The 20,071-nt window shown below is 48.1% G+C and overlaps 1 protein-coding gene across 1 annotated transcript in view; it reads right to left on the bottom strand.

Annotated features, from left to right (window-relative positions):
- The window catches only part of PLXND1 (plexin D1), a 158,872-nt gene that overhangs the window by 73,553 nt on the left and 65,248 nt on the right, over window positions 1-20,071 (bottom strand). The window contains exons 3-8 of the mRNA XM_088450238.1: window positions 14,933-15,064; window positions 14,168-14,268; window positions 10,924-11,053; window positions 7,389-7,569; window positions 5,363-5,471; window positions 3,174-3,270 (exon numbers count right to left, since the gene is read on the bottom strand). Of these exons, the coding sequence (XP_088306364.1) occupies window positions 3,174-3,270; window positions 5,363-5,471; window positions 7,389-7,569; window positions 10,924-11,053; window positions 14,168-14,268; window positions 14,933-15,064 (750 nt within the window). The remainder of the gene's footprint in view (window positions 1-3,173; window positions 3,271-5,362; window positions 5,472-7,388; window positions 7,570-10,923; window positions 11,054-14,167; window positions 14,269-14,932; window positions 15,065-20,071) is intronic.

A 20,071-nucleotide genomic window follows, 5' to 3' on the forward strand; every position in this document is an offset into this window, starting at 1 on the left:
TGACGGTCGGGCACGCCTGCGTACGCACATCCACACCCCCGTTTACAAGCACCTTCCCCTGTTACCACCCAGAAACGGCACCATCTGTCACTCAAAATAGCGGCCCGACTGCGGGCTACGGGCGAGCACTTTCCCATCACACTGACTGGTTCGCGCACTGCGAATCATATGCATGCGCAGATTGCGAAAAATCGCTCAATGCGAGCGAGCGCAGCATAGCGTCCGGGTCTGAATCAGGCCCACTGTGCAGGCAGAGAGCTCACCCTGATACACGTCAGGGCAGTAACGACAAGTAGCCGCCTCAGTAAAACAGCGGTGAGCCAATTACTCCAACAGACTTTAGTCATTTCATCTCCTGGGAGCTCGAACCGTACTTTTATTATTTACCGTCCAAGTTCCCCTTCAATTCGCAGCTCCCAGGAAACAAAGTTGGACTCTTGTGATCTCCTGATTGTGAGGTGACTTTGCCTACAGGAGATCTCTTCTATCCACTACTTTATTCTACATTTCAAAATTGAGCCGATAGCGTGTGGTCTACAATGGCACTAACGGTGGCGGATAGGGGGGCACCGCAACGCACGGTGAAGGACGAAAAATTATAGAATTATAATTAGAAAGAGAAGAGTTTAGGAGATTAGTTTTTATAGGTTTGGGATGTGGGTTTTTGGTAATTTTTTTTGTTCATACACAGAACCCCCCCCCCTGAAAAACCCGTAAGGGCTTGCCCAGGGTAATATGTTTTGTTCTCGTCTTGCCTAACACTGTGAAATATATAACGCAATACTGATTATAGGGCAGGGATAAGCGGCCTCGAGCTGTGGTTGAACTGCCCATCAAAACTGTGGCAGGGCACGATGGTATGTGTAGTCCCACAGCAGCTGGAAGGACGCTTATTGCCCTCCCTTGCTGTAGGGTAGGGATGGGGAATCTCAGGCCCGGGGGCCATATAAGGCCCCAGGAATCATTTGGTCTGGCCCTCTGAGCTTTTTTCTGCTAGCCTCATTTGGCTAGTAGGGTGCCTAGAATAGCACCCTGCAGCCAGACTCTATGCAGCAGTGCCACCTGGAGCATCCTTAGGACACGTCAGACGGTCTCACCGCTGCCCTTACAGCTCCCCGGAGCATCCTCAGGATGCTCCAGGCATTGCTGCAGTCACTGGCGACTGAGGCCCCGCCCCTGTGTGACATCACACGGAGGGGGTGTGGCCTGCACCAGGCCCGCGAATAATGTTATATATATCAAAATGGCCATCGGCAGAAAAAAGGTTCCCCACCCCTGCTATAGGGGCTAACTAATTAGCGGGGTGTCCAAATAAATTTTTTTTAAGCACTACTTTTAATCGATTTTATTATGCACGCAAAGCAAACTAGCTCTTGGTGTATAGATTGGCAAGCATGCAAGACGTAAAGAAACGATGTCAGAAAATAAATGTCACATGCATTGCTGATAACCCTGTGTATTCGCTCTCCAATGGGAACTTCATGTGCAGCTAAAAATGAACAAAGAAAACCCCTCTTGGCTAACGATAAGCTTCTGGAAACGTGATACTTCCTCTTAAAGTTTCAATCATTTTTGGATAAACTGTGAAAAATAACCCAAAACCCCACAACCCGCTGGGAATAAGCTCCGCTCTCTTGTGCATACAAACAATTTATATGGCCGTGACTCCTAACCCCACATTTTTGCAACTGTGAGAAATGGAACAACATTCTGCAGGAAGGCCATCGGGAGAATTCTTATTGCAATAACTTAGTGTCCCAGTTCCTTAAATAAAAGAGGGAGAGGAACGTAAAACGGGATTCAGATGTGACGTGATGAGATAGATTCGTGCACACACAGGACAGTCTCCGGCCATTTGTACACAAACAGCAAATTCACATGTCAACAGGAAAGAGAGAACATTTCTCATCTGTCTCATCTAATGCGACGGGTAATTAGATCAGGAGTTTGCAGCCTATCTTTTCTAATGAAGGGATGAGATTGCTCGGTAAAACAAGATTCAATTTCAGCCCTGACACGGGGGTAGTTTAATGGGATTATGGCAGAGGGCTCACAGCTCAGGTAGCGGCCTCATTAGTTTCCATGAGATTACGTGCATCCAAGTCGCTAACATTCACGACGCCAGGGTCTAATGAGCAATGAATCCTTGTGTTCTGCCGTCTGTGCCTCAAACCACAGTCGCAAAGCATCGCGATGATGTGGTGGTCACAAGAGGTAAACACCCTGCAGTCAATGCCCACCTTAAAGATAATAATGGGGGTTCCACATACTCTATAGCCAGGAGACAAAAGTGATGACATCAAGCACCACAGACCCTGTAATTATAACGGGCAAGGTCAGCGGAAGTCTCAGATTTCTGGGTGAAGGGGGTGAGGGCACCTCTTCCTGCCGGTGGAGATTGCAGGCTCACAAAGGGATTGGGCCAGAGGCATTTGGAAAAGGAGTGGACGTGCTGCGGGGAGTGACAGATCCCCGGCTGTGAGTGGTAGCGCTCGCACCAAAACTTATTCAATATGGGTCGATATGTTGCAAAAAACGTGCGTGACTTGGTCTGTAGATCGCAGTCAGTCTTAAACTATTTGACGCACTTCTTTCTGAGATATACGTGTATAAACACCGGCACACAGTGGAGCAGTTAGTAGTGCCACCTCACAGCACTGAGGTCTTGGGTTCGATTCCAACCAGGATCTGTGGGGAGTTTGTATGTTCTAACCGTGCTTGCGTGGATTTCTTCTGGGTGCTCCTGGTTACTCCTAAACATTTGATTAATTGGCTACTGACAAATATGAACCCTCATATGTATGTATGTATGTATGTGTGCACTATATAAGTAACTATTAATAAATAACCAACTAGGAGGTACGTTCCATTGAAAGCAGCTCCTCAGTGATGGAGCCACATCGGTATATTTATCGTGAGTAGGTGACTTAGCATAAATGGGTGTAGCTGGCTAAAGAAGGGTTCCTAGAATTTGTTGTATGCGTCACATGACTGGCTCACATACTAACCTGGGACCAGTGGCAACAAGAAAAACTCCTGCGCACTCCTTCAGCTCGCTTCCAGTGATCCGGAGCCGGGCGCTGCAGTGATCCGGAGCCGGGCGCTGCACTGTAATGTTACGGCATGTTGTGCTAAACCAGCCTTAGAGTGCACCGAGAGATCCCAGTTCTTACCTTGACGGCAAATTCGCATTGTGAAGCGTTGGAAATACACGCGTGCTCCTTTACACACCAGCTACAGGGCCACGGCGAGGTCACACAGCTCGTGCACCTGCAATGTAAGGAAGAAGGTTCAGGGTTCATTCTCACACAGGTGCTGGGAAACAGGTAAAGCTGCATTAAAAAAAAGGGATGCGCGCCTTAGATGTATAAGAGAAATGCGTTTTTCACGTTCTTTGCTTGCATTGTCCTTTTACCAATATACTATATTATACTGGTTGTGCCACGTTCTAAAATGTTAAAAATGCATTAACATTTTGGAACAAGGTAGGAACAAGCCCATAAGAATCCATTCATCTTAATGTTGCACTTTTCAGCTGTGAAATGTGGGCTGAGACGTGCACCAACAGCCGACAAGTGTGACCGAGGCTTAGGGGTCTATTTACTAACCCTTGGATGGAGATAAAGTGGACGGAGATAAAGTACCAGCCAACCAGCTCCTAACGGTCATTTTTCAAACACAGCCTGAGACATGGCAGTTAGGAACTGATTGGCTGGTACTTTATCTCCGATCACTTTATCTCTATCCAAGGCTTAATAAACAGACCCCTAACCTTAAATGCTAAGAATTGCTTAGTAAATAGACCCCTAAACTTAAATGCTAAGAATTATAATGAAAATATTTTTTTCCAAACTATGGGGCCTATTTATCAAATAATATTTCCGGGACATTCCCCATAAACATACCTGCAAATATTAAGGATCCCCCGAATGTATGAAGAGGAGACCACAGCAGATGTCTCCGATATCTGTCCCTTCATTTCCCACAGCAGCCACAGCCCCCATATGGGGGATACGATGCTGCAACTGTTACCAAGCTCCGGAATGCGAATGCTGACCGCACGTGCGCAGAACTCCCCCAGATCCCGGTATAGATGGGAAATTACTGCTTTTTAGATCATTTCCCTTCTGTACACATCGCAGAGACTTTGGGGGTCATTCAGACCCGGTCGTTAGCGCCGATGCGCTCGGACCGGGTCAATTACCCCCCCACAGAGCATGCGCCGTCGTGCGCATGCGTGAGACCCGCTATGACCGACAGCGCCGGTCGTAGCGGGTCTCGATCCAAAGGGGGCGAGCTGTCGATGTTGATTGACAGCTCGCCCCGTTTGGAAGGCGGGCGGGGGGGGGGGGTGGCAGCCCAAACGGAGGCGTGGCCATGGGAACGCCTGCCGTTTGGGGGAGGCCCCACTGACATCACTAGTGATGTCAGTGGAGAGCTTCCGGCTCAGACAGAGCCAGAAGCTCTCCGGGGCTTACGACAAGTGAGACCCTACCCTAGGGTCTCGTAGTAAGCCCCGATGGTCGCGATGGTCTCTGACCATCGCGACCATCACCCGAGCGGTCGTTAGAGCTGTGGGTGTTAACCCACAGCCTTACAACCGCAACAGAGGCGGGCGGTCAGGATGCAAGTGGCCGCCCAGTTTCTGAGCGACCGCTTGCATCCTCCGACCGCCTCTAAATGAGGTCCTTTGTCCCTGCATATATTTAGGATATTTATTCGGGCGAAAGTGAATTTCATTATGCCGCGAATAGAGGGGATAACAAATTTTAATTATTGGGTCTGGAATCTGATAATTAGTAAATATGCCCCTGTATCTTTTATTTAATCTTATTTATATCTGATCAAGTGATATATTTAGTAGATAGATAGATGATAGATTAAGACGAACCCTGGGGTGCGTCAGGAGCTAATTGCCTCCGGCTGCTATGCTGCTCTAACAACACAACGTAAATAAAGAAACTTCAATGGAATCTTAATTGAAGTGCTGAGGACACTGTTACAATGACCTTTGCCTCCTCCACTCATTAGGAACCAGTGACCCCACTGATGCTATTCAATGTCTCTTACGTGTTCCTTTATAAATCTTTGTAAAAAGAGAACAAAACAAGTCATGTGACACACATGGGCACAAGAGGTGCGTGCAAAACTTCTCACCTAGGGGGGTCTATGTTATAAGCCTTGGAGAGAGATAAAGTACCAACCAATCAGCTCCTAACTGTCATTTTTCAAATACAGCCTGTGACATGACAGTTAGGAGCTGATTGGTCTGCACTTTATCTCTCCCCACTTTATCTCTCACCAAGCTTTGATACATATGCCCCAACAGAAAACGTTACTATAATCAGCTGGGATTGCTTACGATGTTTTAAGGTTTATGGTCTGCGTCCTCTCACAGTCGTATATAACAAAGTCCTTCTGAGCGATCCGGGTCCCCCCCACCGTCACTGCCAGGGTGGTGGCCGTGTAATCTGGGGGGAAAATAAAGTGGTTCTTGATTTAATGGAGGTTTTCTTGTTTTACAAATAAGCATGTTACATATAGTGATGTCTAATTTATTATTATTATGATCATTTATATGGCGCCACAAGTGTTCCGCAGCGCCTTACATAGTACATAAACAAATAGGTTGACTTACAGTACAATACAATACAGGACATGGATAATATAAATTGCTACATTCGCGACCATAACACCCACATAAGCAACAGAGCATAAGCAGCCAAGTGTTAGGTGCCCTAGTGGGGAGTAAGAAGTAGGTGAAAGTAGAGTAAGGAGAAGTACAAGAGGGTAGAGGGCCCTGCTCGTAAGAGCTTACATTCTAAATGGGAGGGACAAACAGATGGGGTAGGCAGAATAAAGTGATTCTAACGATTTGATCTCTGGGCCTGATTCAGACCCGGTCGCAAGCGCTGAGCGCTCGCAACCAGGTCGATGGTGGCCCACTGGGCATGCGCACGACGGAGCCGGCTCCGTCGTGCGCATGCGCGAGACCCGGATAGCGACGGGCGCTCCGGGTCTCGCAACAAAGGGGGCGGGCTGTCGATGGTGAGTGGCAGCTCGCCCCCTTTGGTAGGCGGGCTAGGGGTGTGGCCATCCAAACGGAGGCGTTCCAATGAGAATGCCTACCGCTTGGGGGTGGCCCCACTGACATCACAAGTGATGTCTGTGGAGAGCTTCCGGCTCAATTTGAGCCGAAAACTCTCTGGGGCTTGCGGCCACGAGACCCTACCACAAGGCCGCTGGTCACCCACAGCTATGCGAGCGGCCAGGAGACCGCTCCAACAAAAAAATAGCCTGGCCCTGATTCAGAGCGAGCGCTCTGTCAGAGCGTCCGGCTCTGAATCAGGCCCTCTATCCACCATCAGATGTCCTGGTTTTTTTAGGGCCAGCTTTCCACGGGGAATATAACTTCTCCAAATGTAATTTTCATCCTACATTTATATTGCTTTTAAGTGTATTTGGATAATTTAATGTCATCAAAAATCTATCTATATCTGAATATTGTAAGCTTGCAAGCAGGGCCCTCTTACCTCTATGTCTGTCTGTTATTACCCTGTTTTGTTCTATCAATGTTTCCAATTGTAAAGCGCAACGGAATATGCTGCGCTATATAAGAAACTGTTAATAAATTAAATAAATAAATAAATAAATAAAGAATATCACATTAAACGCCAGAATTTTTTAAATATATATTGTTTTTTTTGGAGAATTTATCATCACAACAAGCCCAGACTCAATGGATATACACATCTAATCCTTATGAAAAAAGGCATAGGATTACCATGGTAAATGACTGAATTACATGGCAATTTCATGGTAATCTGGTCATTAACCATGGTAATTAGGAGTCTTTTCTTTCCTGTATGTTCATCCATTCAGCACTGCTCCTGGTTACATCGTCTCACAGCCAGAGGCAAGATGGTTGCCACTTTTTTCCTGTCAGAACTAACATGGTAAACACAGTATAAATCTGCTGTCATAATGGCACAGATACTGGCCCTCCATATAAACTAGGACCCTTCCAGAATGTTCCGGACCAGACAGTGGGCCTGATTCAGAGACGCAAACTCCTGTCTCAACTGCGATTCCGTACTTAGCGGACTTGCAAAAATATGCTAATGTCCCAGCCGCAGTTTTGTGCACTAAGACGCCCACCTCCGGCGTCTGACATCAGCCGCTCACGTAAAAAAGCGGGAACATCGGAAACCACCGCCAGTTACCTCCTCCAACGCCGACTACCTGTCACTCAATTTGCAAATAAATCCTCTCAGCATCCGCTGTCGCTAATCCATCGCTGCACGTTCGCAGTGGCAAAGTAATGCTCATTTTCGTCTAACAACAACATGGCGTCCATCCCTGGATAAGGACCAGTGTCTGTACTGTACCTTGGTTTTCCGGGAACGCTGGGAACTTCTCTCTGGGAAGGAAGGAGCAGCGAGCCCATTGTTGGCATGCGTCGGCATCGTACACAATAGACGCTGGCACGAGTACCCCATTGCCGTAATCGCAAGATGCGTTCATGTACATCAGGCTGGGGAGATTCCCGGTGATTTCCAGAAGGATTGTCTGTATGGGAAGAAAGACATATATATGACATATATATACTACAGCCCGAAAAAGTCAGGTCAGTTACACCCAGGCAATCTGTTATTTTAGCCATGAGAACTTAGGGCATGATTCAGACCCGCTCGCTAGCAAGCGATCACTCGGAGCGAGCAATGTTTTTCAATGTGCGCATGCATACGCTTCATATTGCGCGTGCGCGAACTGGAACGAGCGATGGGGAAACTCTCACTTGCCAAGCATGGACAGCCCAGATGAATGAGTGACAGGTCAAGAGTTTGTGGGTGGTAACTGGGGCAGGCCACTGGAAACAGGGGAGTGGAGGTGCGAACGCAGGCGTGCCTGAGAATTTTAACGCCGTTTCAGAGGCGTGCACAATTAACATCCAGCGTCATAGGACGCGTCACTTGCTAGAAATATACACTGAAGTGCTCGCAGTGCTTGCAGCAGGGTATAGTCAACCTCAAGCTCTGCGATCGCATCCGATGGAGCTCGATGTACCAATGTTTTCACGCACTTCCTGGAGATGACGTACGCAAGTGGGCGTCTTTAGACAGGCTGGTGGGCATCTACAAACAAAAACTGATTGCTCGCCAAGACATAGTGGGTGTGCTTATGACTTGCCCTGCAAGCGGCTGCCTTGACGTCACTTAGCCGAATTTCCATACGCTCGGAGCGAGCGCACGCATCTAACGAACGGGTCTGAATCAGGTCCTTGGTGTTTATACTGTATGCCTGCACAAAATGCGCCAAGTTCCTGTCACACAAGAACTACTTGTGCCCATGTGATAAAACCAATATCCGAACAACATTTTTCAAACTTCCCTAATTTTTGGTCACGTAATTACAATGTCAGAATGCAGTACTTACATGTTTCTACATAACACATACATAAAAACTCATTTCCTTCCCCTCACCCTCCACAAAAAAAGCTTTTACAGTCACTGCCAATTCTTAAGTGCTCAGAGCCGCTGGCATTTTGTAAGTGTGTTCTACGCAGGTAAATCATGTTTCTAGTGTTACCATAATACGCACTGACGTTTTGCCTGCATTTTGTCAAAAGAGCGTTGCAGTTGCCCTAAAATCTTAGTAGAAAAGATAGAATAAGGCTTTAAAGGGTATCTAAACTTCAAAATGATCTAAACTAACAAAAGCTGGTTAGTACAGGTTACTCTAGTAACTCCTGGAAACGGACTTCCGGCTGAAATGGCCTGTTGAAAGCTCAGAAACACACTGTCGCTGCCATCTGAAAAATGGCTCCCTTTTGCACGAGCCTAGATTGTCTCCGGCGCACATAGGTTTCAAAGCAACATGGCAGTACTGCAAAACCAAAGGGTTTTTGTGGTGCTCTCCATAAATGACTTCCATAGACTGTAACCGACCGATCTCGGCAACACCTCTCATCATGAAGACAAACTATGTACTGTATGTTTTATTTCCACGGAAACAGATTGTATCCCATGAATGTAACATATCGAGTGTTTCTGAGTTTTCAGCAGGCAATTTCATGGAAAAGTCCTTGGCCCTCATTCAGAGCCGCTCGCTATTTGCGGTCGTTCGTTCTAAAACAAGGGGTGGCTATTCAAATGAACCATTCGCTCATTGCGGTCTGTTCACGCCTCTAAGTCTGAACGAGCGAGCAAAACTTGCGGTTGTAATTTTGTCCAAAACGCCCTCTTGCCGCTCGCACCATACGTCATGTCCGCTATTTATTAGATTAATCGAGTACATCGTACAGCGTATGAACTGCTCGCTATTCTTGTGGTTGGTTTTTTCAACCACTATTTTGCGAGCAGTTCTGGCTATAAAATAACCCAGTGACGTGGTCAATGACGCTCCAGTTTTAATTATGCACACCCATAAAACGCCCGCTTTGACCTTTAAGCACGCCTGCGTTCGGATCTCCACTCTCCGTTTTCAAGCACCTTCCCCTGTTACCACCCACATACGCCTCATTCTGTCACTCAAAATAGCAGGCACTCGCTATCTAGCGAACAAACAATTTTCCGCCGCACAGACTGGTTTGCGCATGCGTATTACAATCCGTACGCATGCGCAGTTGTGCAAACATCGCTCGGAGCGAACGAGCAGCCGCTAACGAGCGGCTCTGAATGAGGGCCCTAGTTCGTGTACCTGGCATTCTATTGGTAAAGCTAATACCCAGCATAATGGATTTACTTAGGCAAAAAATGTTTTGAGTTGAACTACCCTACTAAGAACTGGCTGTAAATTAAGTAGTTTTTATGGAAGGGGAGGATGTAGAACAAAGAGGTTTTTTTTTGTCTATGTTTTAACTACTTCATGACCAGAGCGTTGTTTCCCTCTTTATAGTAAAGCCAATTATTAAAGTTTGCGATGTACCAAAATAAGTGTTAAATTGTTTTCCTTGGGAGACCCTGGGCTTTCTTTTGATATCATATGGAAATAAATAAATATATATATATTTATTACCAGTTATGTATATAGCACACACATATTCCGCAGCGCTTTACAGAGAATATTTGGCCATTCACATCAGTCCCTGCCCCAGTGGAGCTTACAATCTATATTCCCTACCACATGCGCACATATACATACACACTGGGGTTAATTTGTGTTGGGAGCCAATTAACCTACCAGTATATTTTTGGAGTGTGGGAGGAAACCGGAGTACCCGGAGGAAACCCACGCAAGCACAGGGAGAATATACAAACTCCGCATAGGTAGGGCCGTGGTGGGAATTGAACCCATGACCTCAGCGCTGTGAGGCAGTAATGCTACCATTACACGGTGTGTGTGTGTGTGTGTGTGTGTGTGTGTGTGTGTGTGTGTGTGTGTGTGTGTGTGTGTGTGTGTGTGTGTGTGTGTGTGTGTGTGTGTGTGTGTGTGTGTGTGTGTGTGTGTGTGTGTGTGTGTGTGTGCACTTTTTGTTACCGTCACTGTCCTGAACATATTTCCCCACTTATTCACTCATTCCTGCTACCCGCTAAAAAGTGTCGCAATCGCCCGTGTCTTGTCTTGTTATGGCGGCTCGCCTCTCTCCTAGATGGGGGTCAGCAAAGCCCTCTCTGGGGAAAGGTCCCCCACCGCTGTCCAACCATGAAGTGCCACAACTGCCTATTTTCCTTTAGAATACCAATGAAAGCGTGGAAAGGATTTCATTGCGTTTGACTTTTATTACAATTACGACTGGTAGTGTGCACTCGGCATCATTCCATTAATTAGGCAAATATATAAATAATAAATAATGTGAATGGACAAATATACTCTGTAGAGCACCCGCGGAATATGTGTGCGTTATATAAATAACTGGAAATAAATATACCCATGTTTATATAAAGCTCTCTAAGGAGAAAGAAAACATTATACTGCTCTTACCTGAGTATCTAAGGCCAAGTCAAACCTATCCGGCATAATTTTCACCGACGGGCACTGCTGCGCTCCCTTACTAGCGCTGGTCCAGAACATGGAATCCTGGGATTTCTGGCAGTCCTGTTGCATGGAGCACCTGTAATAAAGCCCAGCGGGATGTATGATACATCATTCGGAAACAACAGCTTTAACCTCTAGAGCCACAGGCCACCTCCGAGTGTCCTATTTAAAAGGCGCAAGCTGATGTGAAATTAATGAGACGCTGTGGCCTGAGCCGGAATAGTGATGAGTAATTAGCGCCGTATCGGGACAGTTCTGCCTTCCGGTGACCTTCACAAGTCGGTCTGCGGCTCACATGAACGCTAGCTGCATGCATTAATCTGCTGCCTAATTAATCAGGTGGAAGAATCAGAGCGAGCCTGTGTTTCCAAAAGTGATTTAAGTTCAGTCAGCTAATGAGAGTATTCTATGGATACAATGTTACATCGTCAGGGTCCTAAACCGTGAGTATAGTTTATATGCTCTTAGCAGTAGAGTGGGTTTTATGATATATTACAAATTAGTTTCCCTGAAGATGAATTAGGTAATAGAGGGGTACCAGATACTGACCAGCACATTATACATAAGGAGTAGGGGATTAGTCAGAAAGTTGACGATGGCAATCAGAGAATCGTTATCATCTGTAGTTTAATGATAGTCAGTCTATTGGTGCATACACAAGGTCCAACTTGCTCGATCATCGATATAGTTGAACGATTTTTTCTACTTTAAAAATGAACGATATCGTTGAACGATTTCATGAACGATAAACAATATCCGACAGTATTTAAATGACGATATCGACCAAGTTGGCCTGCATGTACGGTCGACTCAAATATCGTTATCGTCCATACGGCCACGCGCATCAACAATATGAACGATATAACGATAAACGACATCGTTCATATCGTCCTGCAAAGTTGGCCGTGTGTATGCACCATCAGGCTCTACAACTGTGGGACTACAAGTCCAAGCAACCTGTAGGTCCCGGAACAGTGCGACCATCTGCAGATAAGGCTGTGGTGGTTGAGATAAGAGATCTTAGAGGATGTTTCCGTGTCCCAGTGGTTGCAATGGAAGGAAAAAGGGCTGGGAGGTGACTTATAGAAGAGGAATGACTGACCACGGATATTATAGCTACTTAACCCAGTCCATGCATGTTTTCCAGATCTCCTCACACATCTTCTAGTCTCATAATAAGCAGTGTGCAGTCTAAGCCTATGGGCCTGATTCAGAGATGCACGCTAATGCGGCCACAACAGCGCCACTTTACGCAGCAATATTGCGTCCTTATGCTATTGCCTCAGCCAATGGGATTCGTATTAAGATACACCATCGGCCACCACACTTGACAGTACACCAACCCATGGAGGCGTAGAGAGTCTGTCTGAACATGGCTGTCAAAATCAGTGCAAATGCTCTGCTGCCACCCAGGAAGGCCCACTGAAATTGCCTCTCCTTGCCTCCAAATTTGGCTGTAACCATCGGGACGCATGCGCAGTGCAGAAAACATCGGCTGCCTGCGTCTGACATCGACACTGCGCCCACCTCTGGAACAGCCTCTGTGGCTCTTCCAGGATGTCAGTTATAAAAAAAAGTTATAAGAACTGGTAACTCTACTTTGTTTTGGTGGTCCATGAGGAGAGGGGTACAACACAGGGCCTGATTCAGCAAGGAACGCAAACGTGCGCACGGACCCACTTATCCGCTGCGTGTATATGCTAATCAGCGCATACGCACGGCAACCACAGCACAAGATGCAGACACCCAGCAATATGTAATGCCGCCCATCTCCCTTTACTCATAGATAGCGGAAACATCGGTAACATCGCGGTCCATCGAAACCATACGCACAATTAGTGGTTGACCTGACCCTCCCGCAGTCTATGCTACATCTCCTGCATGCAGAGAGAGCTCAGGCTGCGTGGGGTCTCGCAATGGCTAATTTATGCACGCCTCTGCAACGGCGTGGAAACGCACTGGCGCGCCTGCGTTTGCGCGACCACACTCCGTCATCGCCCACAAACGGCATTTCTTGTCAATCACTGTTAGAGGGGTCTGCGTGCATGCTGCGTCTGCTCTGCGTACTCTTTCCTGATCGCGCTGGTTGGTTCGCGCAGGCGCAGTACGATGCATATGCATGCGCAGTGCTAAACCATCGCCCAAGTGCGTGCGTACATTTGCCTTCCTTGCTGAATCAGGCCCCCAGTGCTGGAGATAACCTGGGCTACGGGTGGACATCGGAAGCTGATGGCTGGCAACCATCAGTGTTTCCGACTCGATGGAAATGGGTTTTCTATAAATGCCAGGATTGCTATAGTTGTCAACCGCCACGAGCCGCTTTCCGATGATCGTTTGATGGTGCATTACTTCCTTGCAGCTGCGGACACCCAGAAGAAGTTGTCCAAAGCACAGCACCTATGCGCAAATTTCCAACGTTGAAAACTAACTACCAATGGTGATGACACGGTGCGATGGCAGCATTGCCGCCACTGTTCAAATACCCCAAACCTGGGCAGCTAGTGGTTAATGTGAAACGGAGTTTGAAGTGATGAGTCAATGGTGTACACAACTACGCACTTAGGGGCCTGGCTCAGCAGCGATCGCAGCTGCGATTTCACACGGACAGGCGCGTCTGCATTTTTCCGACCAAGCCCCCGTCACCGCCCTCCAAACGCTCACAGCCTGTCACTCACTCTGTGATGGATTCCTCTGCGCGTGCGTAACGGCAGTGTGAACGCAGCGCAGGCTAAGTGCGGCTTATACGCATGCGCAATGGCTAACAATCGCTCGATCCGCGTACGTACTTGCATCAGCGATCAGCGCTGAATCAGGCCCTTAGATACCCCGATACTGACTTGTGGACTCTTTAGAAGATATGTTTGAAAACTACGCTCTTCTTGCTTGAACTTTCTGAGGATATGCGCTATTCTCCATTCCATTGCGCAATACAAATAGTAAAGCCCCTTCTCACGAGGTCACTGGTTCTGTGATGCCTCCCTGACAAGATCACCCTGGTGGCCTGATGCCAAGTTGAATTTATGCCAACTTGAAAACGGCAAGATTACGGATACGTTTATGTGACGTTGTTAGGAGACACGGGAGGAGTTTGTATGGGGCTGGAATGGCAGGAGGAGGTGACCATTAGAATAACCACATGAGATCCAGGAACGTTATCTAAGAGGGTGAAGCCAGGAAGTGACTGGCAGACCTGTCTTCCATGGTGCACCATCCACAATACGCGTCAGCAGCTTGTAGGCACTCTGTGCAGGTCGGGAACGTGCCGCAATCCGCAACTTTCACTTGTGTCAGCTGGAAAAGAAGAAGATATGTTCGGTGACCATAAGAAGGTGGAATGCATACAAAAAATATCTCCATGTGCAATAAAGTCTCGCAAACAAACACAGATTTTAACACCGGGACTAGTTGGCATCCCGACTCACAATCCTGGCACCGGAATCCCAACAGGGGCCAGAATCCAGGCTTGAGAACCCTGGCAGCTGCAATCCCGATAGTAAGTATTAGCATACACGGTGCGATATGCACCTTGCTATGCGACTTGCGTTCCGACGGCCCGACATATCGGGCAGTTTCCACACACGGAGTGATCGGGTGACCAACCGCGCAATATGCCGGCACCCCTCCCCCATCCACATAGCTCTGCATGGGATTGTACATTGCATCCCCAGGTCTAGTGAACATGAAGTAAGACCTGGGGGTGCGATGTACGACCACACGGGATCACGCACTTGCCGATATCATGCCTACACATGGTACAATATAGCAGCGATATCGTACCTATCCGTCGGAACGGCTGCTATCTCGCACCGTGTATGGGCAGCTTTAAGCTGCGGAAAAGGTGGGTTAGGGATAAATATATATATATATATATATATATATATGTATATATATATTGACAGTATTACAGAGGATTGCTGTACGGAATGGAAAAATAAATCCATATGCGACAAGTTACCTGGTGTGATGTCATCACGTAGAGGTAGGCGGGATCTACAGGGTCAAATTGCATGATGTGGTGCACCGGTTGTCCGCGGGCTATCGGGATATACTGTTCGCTCACAACGTTCATGGTGGCATCCAGGTTAATCTGTGGACACATCAATCAGTCAGCAGAGACTCCATGACTCAGGAATTACATAGATAAGCAGCTCCTATACTTTATCCTTTGCCTAGGAAACAAAACTGTAATTCTTGGGAGGTACCTCTGTAATATATATTGCTGTGTAAGTACAGTGCCTCCTGTCCTGTATTCCCTTGAACCGCCAGCTAAAATGTCGGCAGCAGAAGGTTGACATTGATGTCGACATGTTAAAATCTCCATTAGGGTTAGGGTTAGCTTTAGAATTAGACTAACAACACATTGTTGACATTTAATCAATGTCGACATGGGTAATGTTGTCAGTATGATCATGTCGACAAAAATGAATGTCGACATTGTGAACCTCGACAAAATATACCACTCCCAACCGCCAGGTTTGGAAATGTCCTGTGCTGTTTTCATAGATCTGTAAAACCCGTCACATTAAAAGGATACAATCCAGAATTACATGTCCTAATGACATCGGAAACAGGTCAAAAACCTGAAATTTTGGTCTGGTAAGCCGCCATGAGATCACTTGTCCTGGAATGAGCCCTATAACCGTTACTGGAGAGTAATGCTGCATACACACGTAAAGATTTCTGTCCAACCATCCAACTAGTTGATTGGTTGGAATGAAAATCTGGTAACGTATGAAAGTAAATGACAATCAGCAATTTGCTCCCAAACGCCGGAAAATGGACAAAGGCCCTCATTCAGAGCCGGACGCTCTGAGCAGAGCGCTCGCTCTGAATGAGGGCCGTCCTCCATAAAAATGGAGCGTCCTCCTGGACGCTCGTATAGCTGTGGGTCACCACCCACAGCTCATACGAGCGTGCAGGATGATGGTCGCGATGGTCTTGACCATCGCGACCATCGCCAGTGCGACCAGAAGCCTGTGGTCGGGGTTTTCGACCACAAGCCCTGGAGTGATTTCGGCTCTATCAGAGCCAAAATTACTCCCACTGACATCACTAGTGATGTCAGTGGGGCCGGCTTCAGACGGTAGGCGTTCCCTTGGGAACGCCTCCGTCTGGGAGGCACGCCCCCGGCACGCCCACCAAAGGGGGCGTGCTGTCAATCAACATCGACAGCACGCCCCCTTTGATCAGACACAACGAGCGAAGGAAAGTCCTTCGTTCCTCGCGCCTGGCACATGCGCACGACGGAGCTCCCTCCGTCGTGCGCATGCGCAGTGCACACCATCGACTCACTTGCGAGCGGACAGCCGCTTGCGAGTGGGTCTGAATGAGGCCCAAAATCTGTTGTTTGAACAAATTGTTTAGATCAATCATTTAACAAACTTGTCTGACCGACCATTTTCATCTGTTTTCTGGCATTTAGGAGCAAATTGCTGATCATCAGTTACTCCGATACGTTACCAGGTTTTCATTCCAACCAATCAACTAGTTGGATGGTTGGACAGAAAATCTTTACGTGTGTACCCAGCTTTAGTCTACAAGTCTGTCACTCCAACTCTGGGTCTCATTCAGAGCCGCTCGTAAGCGGCCGCTCGTTCATTCCGAGCGATGTGCGCACATCGGTATTAGTACGCATGCGCGAACCAGTCAGTGCGGCCAGAAATCGTTTGTTCGCAATATAGCGAATGCCTGCTATTTTGAGTGACAGGATGAGGCGTATGTGGGTGGTAACAGGGGAAGGTGCTTGAAAACGGGGAGTGGAGATCCGAACGCAGGCGTGCTTAAAGGTCAAAACGGGCGTTTTAAGGGTGTGCATAATTAAGAAAGCAGCGTCATCGACCACGTCACTTGGTTGTCTTTTAGCCAGAACTGCTCGCAATATTGCGGTAGGAAAAACCAACCACAAGAATAGCGAGCAGTTCATACGCTGTTCGATGTACTCGATTAATCTAATAAATAGCGGACATGACGTATGATGCGAGCGGCCAGGGGGCGTTTTGTACTAAAAACCGTCCGCATGTTTTGTTCGCTCGTTCAGACATAGAGGCGTCAACAGACCGCAAAGAGCGAACGGTCAATTTAAATAGCCAGCCCCTTTTTCTGAACGAGCGAGCGCAAATAGCGTCCGGCTCTGAATCAGACCCTCTGCTAGCACAGATACAGACGAGCCTTCCTTCTTAAAGGGCAGCTATCAACAGAAACACTTATTATTATTATTATCATTTATTTATATGGCGCCACAAACACTTCAGTACTTTCAGATACATTAATCAACTGGATTCATAGTGATGTGTAGCAGTAGCTTTACCTGCTCTTTACACACGCAGCACGGCATGTTACACTCATTAAGACATGCAAAATCCAAGGAAGATGAAGGGTTAAACCCTAGAAGGAGCGGCTTAATGCTCTGCAGGCTGCCTTCGGCGTAATGCTCTGCAGACTGCCTGATTCAGTAACAATAAAAAAGCAGTCTGTGACCACTGAGGAAATTCCGTAAAACCATTTCCCAAAATCGCACCCCACCTCCTCCTCTCCCATCTCCTTTTCTCATTCATTATCTTTCGCTCATAACCTCGGATTCCTCATTCCCGCTTCCGCAACCGTCCGGGAATTTAAAATAAAGGAACCCTCCTTGCAAACTACGCCACCGAGTCACCTCAATTAGTCTCTTTCATTTGCATCTGTTTCTCTATGACGTCAGAGTGGGCACATGATACCCGGGCACGGGAGGCCGCGGGGAGTTAGGTGCGAGATGAGATACAGTGTGTCCAGGATCTCTGATGACCAATTGTGAGACGCGTCCCCTCCCGGGGATCAGATCTAGGGGAAGCTTTCATTCCGGCTGTTAATACTTTATCGCCGCGTCTCACAGGAACACAGATCTCAATTACACGCTATTAGCAGGAGGTTATAGGTCTCCAGAAACAGGTAACTGCTTCGGAATTGGATTAGCAACGTGTGAGCTGACGGGGAGAATGAGCAATCTCTGCAGATAGGAGGCAGATTCTATTCTAGAACTTTGAGATAGACATTAAAGCACCATGATGGACGACCACTTGTGGACAGGACCAGGCTTACATAACGAGCTATGCACAGTGGACAACCCCCAGCTTCCAGCACCAGCTTAAACGCCCAACGAAGGTAAAGCACCATCATGAATGGTAAAACAATCTCAAATGATCAGTTACAGTAAAACCAATTATTTTAGGGAGAAAACCCCGTTTCCTGGAGCCCTATGAAGTCTGGAGCCCTAAAAATTGTCCATTCCCCTGCGACCTGATCAGAACATTTTCTACTATGAGCTTTTGCCATCGCTGTACACTTTTACCATCGCTGTACACTTTTGCCATCGCTGTACACTTTTGCCATCGCTGTACACTTTTGCCATCACTGTACACTTTCGCCATCGCTGCTGCAACTTTGTATGCAGAGCATATGCAAAAGCACGCTAATGTCGAAGACGCCGGAATTTGCATTGAGGCGCCCACAGGCACAATCGCAAGTCCAGGCAACTTCGTAGTAATATGCAGCCGCATACTCAGAACCGTTGATAATCTGCATCCTGAGTAATCTTATGGTCTCACAAAATGGCCGCCTGAACTGAGACGCCAGAGCCATGTTTTTTGCGTAAGGGATCGCAGAAGCAGGATGCATCATGCTCCGAAAACTGTTGTTTTCTACTTCAGGGTCCATAGGGGTCCACAGGGTGACCTTGGGGTATAGCTGGATCCTGGATCCTCGGGCACCACGGAGTTAAAGCTTTTAGCTGCTCCCAGGATGCACTTGGGTCCAACCTCCCCTATACCCCGCCCCCGAGCCACAGGCACCTCAGTTTAAGATGGTGCCCGGCCGGAGTCGGGTCACCCTGCGGGGGGGGGCTGCAGGAGCAGCCCCCTAAAGCTTTTTATTTAACTAGGTTAAATTTATTTTTACATTAGTTTTTTTTTTTTTCTCCAGAGCGGCAGCGCTGGGCTGTCTGTACAGACGCCCACGCTGCCGCTCCTTCTCCCTGCTGGCGCCGCGACGCCAGCACTGAACTGGGGATCGCGGCGGGGGAAGCCAGAGTCTGTACTAGCCGGACTCTGGCTTCCCCCGGGACTGCTGCCGGAAGACGCCGGGGAGCTTAAGGTAAGCCGCGCACCGCTGATTAGCGGCGGTGCGCGGGTAATGCCTTTTATATGCAGTCCCATGCCCCCGGTCTAGGGGACAGACCGGGGGCGCTAGCGGTGGCGGAGGGCCCCCCCTCTATCGGAGGCATACCCCGTCAGACCACTAGACCACCAGGGTAAATTAAGCGGCAAGCGGGATGCCGCAACCTTGGGGGTTAAATATGCTAGCCAGGGGAGGAAGCCTTCCCTGTTTAGCGGCTCCTCCCCTCAGCTCAGCGCGCCTTTCAGCTCGGAGTCTGGCATCGCTGAGCTGCAGCTACTCGGGCCACTCCTCCTCTGAGGTCTCCAGCGGCCATTTTCTTACTGGCGGCGTGGATACTCTCAGGGAGCACGCGGACCGGTCCCCCTGTGTACCTCTCCCCCGATCAAGGACAGTGTACACAGCACTATAGCCCTCCCAGACACTGAATCTGGGAGGTTGATTGTAGTTGGAAAGGTGCAGTGAGTATATCTTCCTGCATGGTATGTGACTTTTGCTAGTGCTGCCTGTCTGTGTCTTTTTTCTACTTACTGTCAGCCTGTACCTATCCCTTTCCTTCTCCTACAAGCCCTACAGGTGTGCGGGGGAAGGGTGTTTCTACTGACCTCACCTATATAGATCACGTATTTGTGAGGTCCGTCACATACAGTTGTGTGCTACATGGTGCCATATTGTGGGCTGTTGTTCAGCACACTGGTGAGTGCGCACGTTTTCTTCCTAAGTCATGTCTGAGGAGGAGATTGAGCACTCCGGGGCACCGGCATTGTTCTCCTGCAGGCGCTGTTCTGCAGGAGTGGATAGGGAGGATTTGTCACAGGACGGCCTGTGCGGACGGTGCCAGGCGGTCCCTGGTACGTCTAAACCTCCCATGTCGCAGGAGCCACCATGGGCGATGTTTTCCCAGGTGCTGGTGTCCATCGCGGACCGTCTGTCGGTCCCGACTGCC

This window comes from Taudactylus pleione, unplaced genomic scaffold (assembly GCF_031769625.1).
Source record: "Taudactylus pleione unplaced genomic scaffold, aTauple2 ptg000512l, whole genome shotgun sequence".
Taxonomy (NCBI): Eukaryota; Metazoa; Chordata; class Amphibia; order Anura; family Myobatrachidae; genus Taudactylus; species Taudactylus pleione.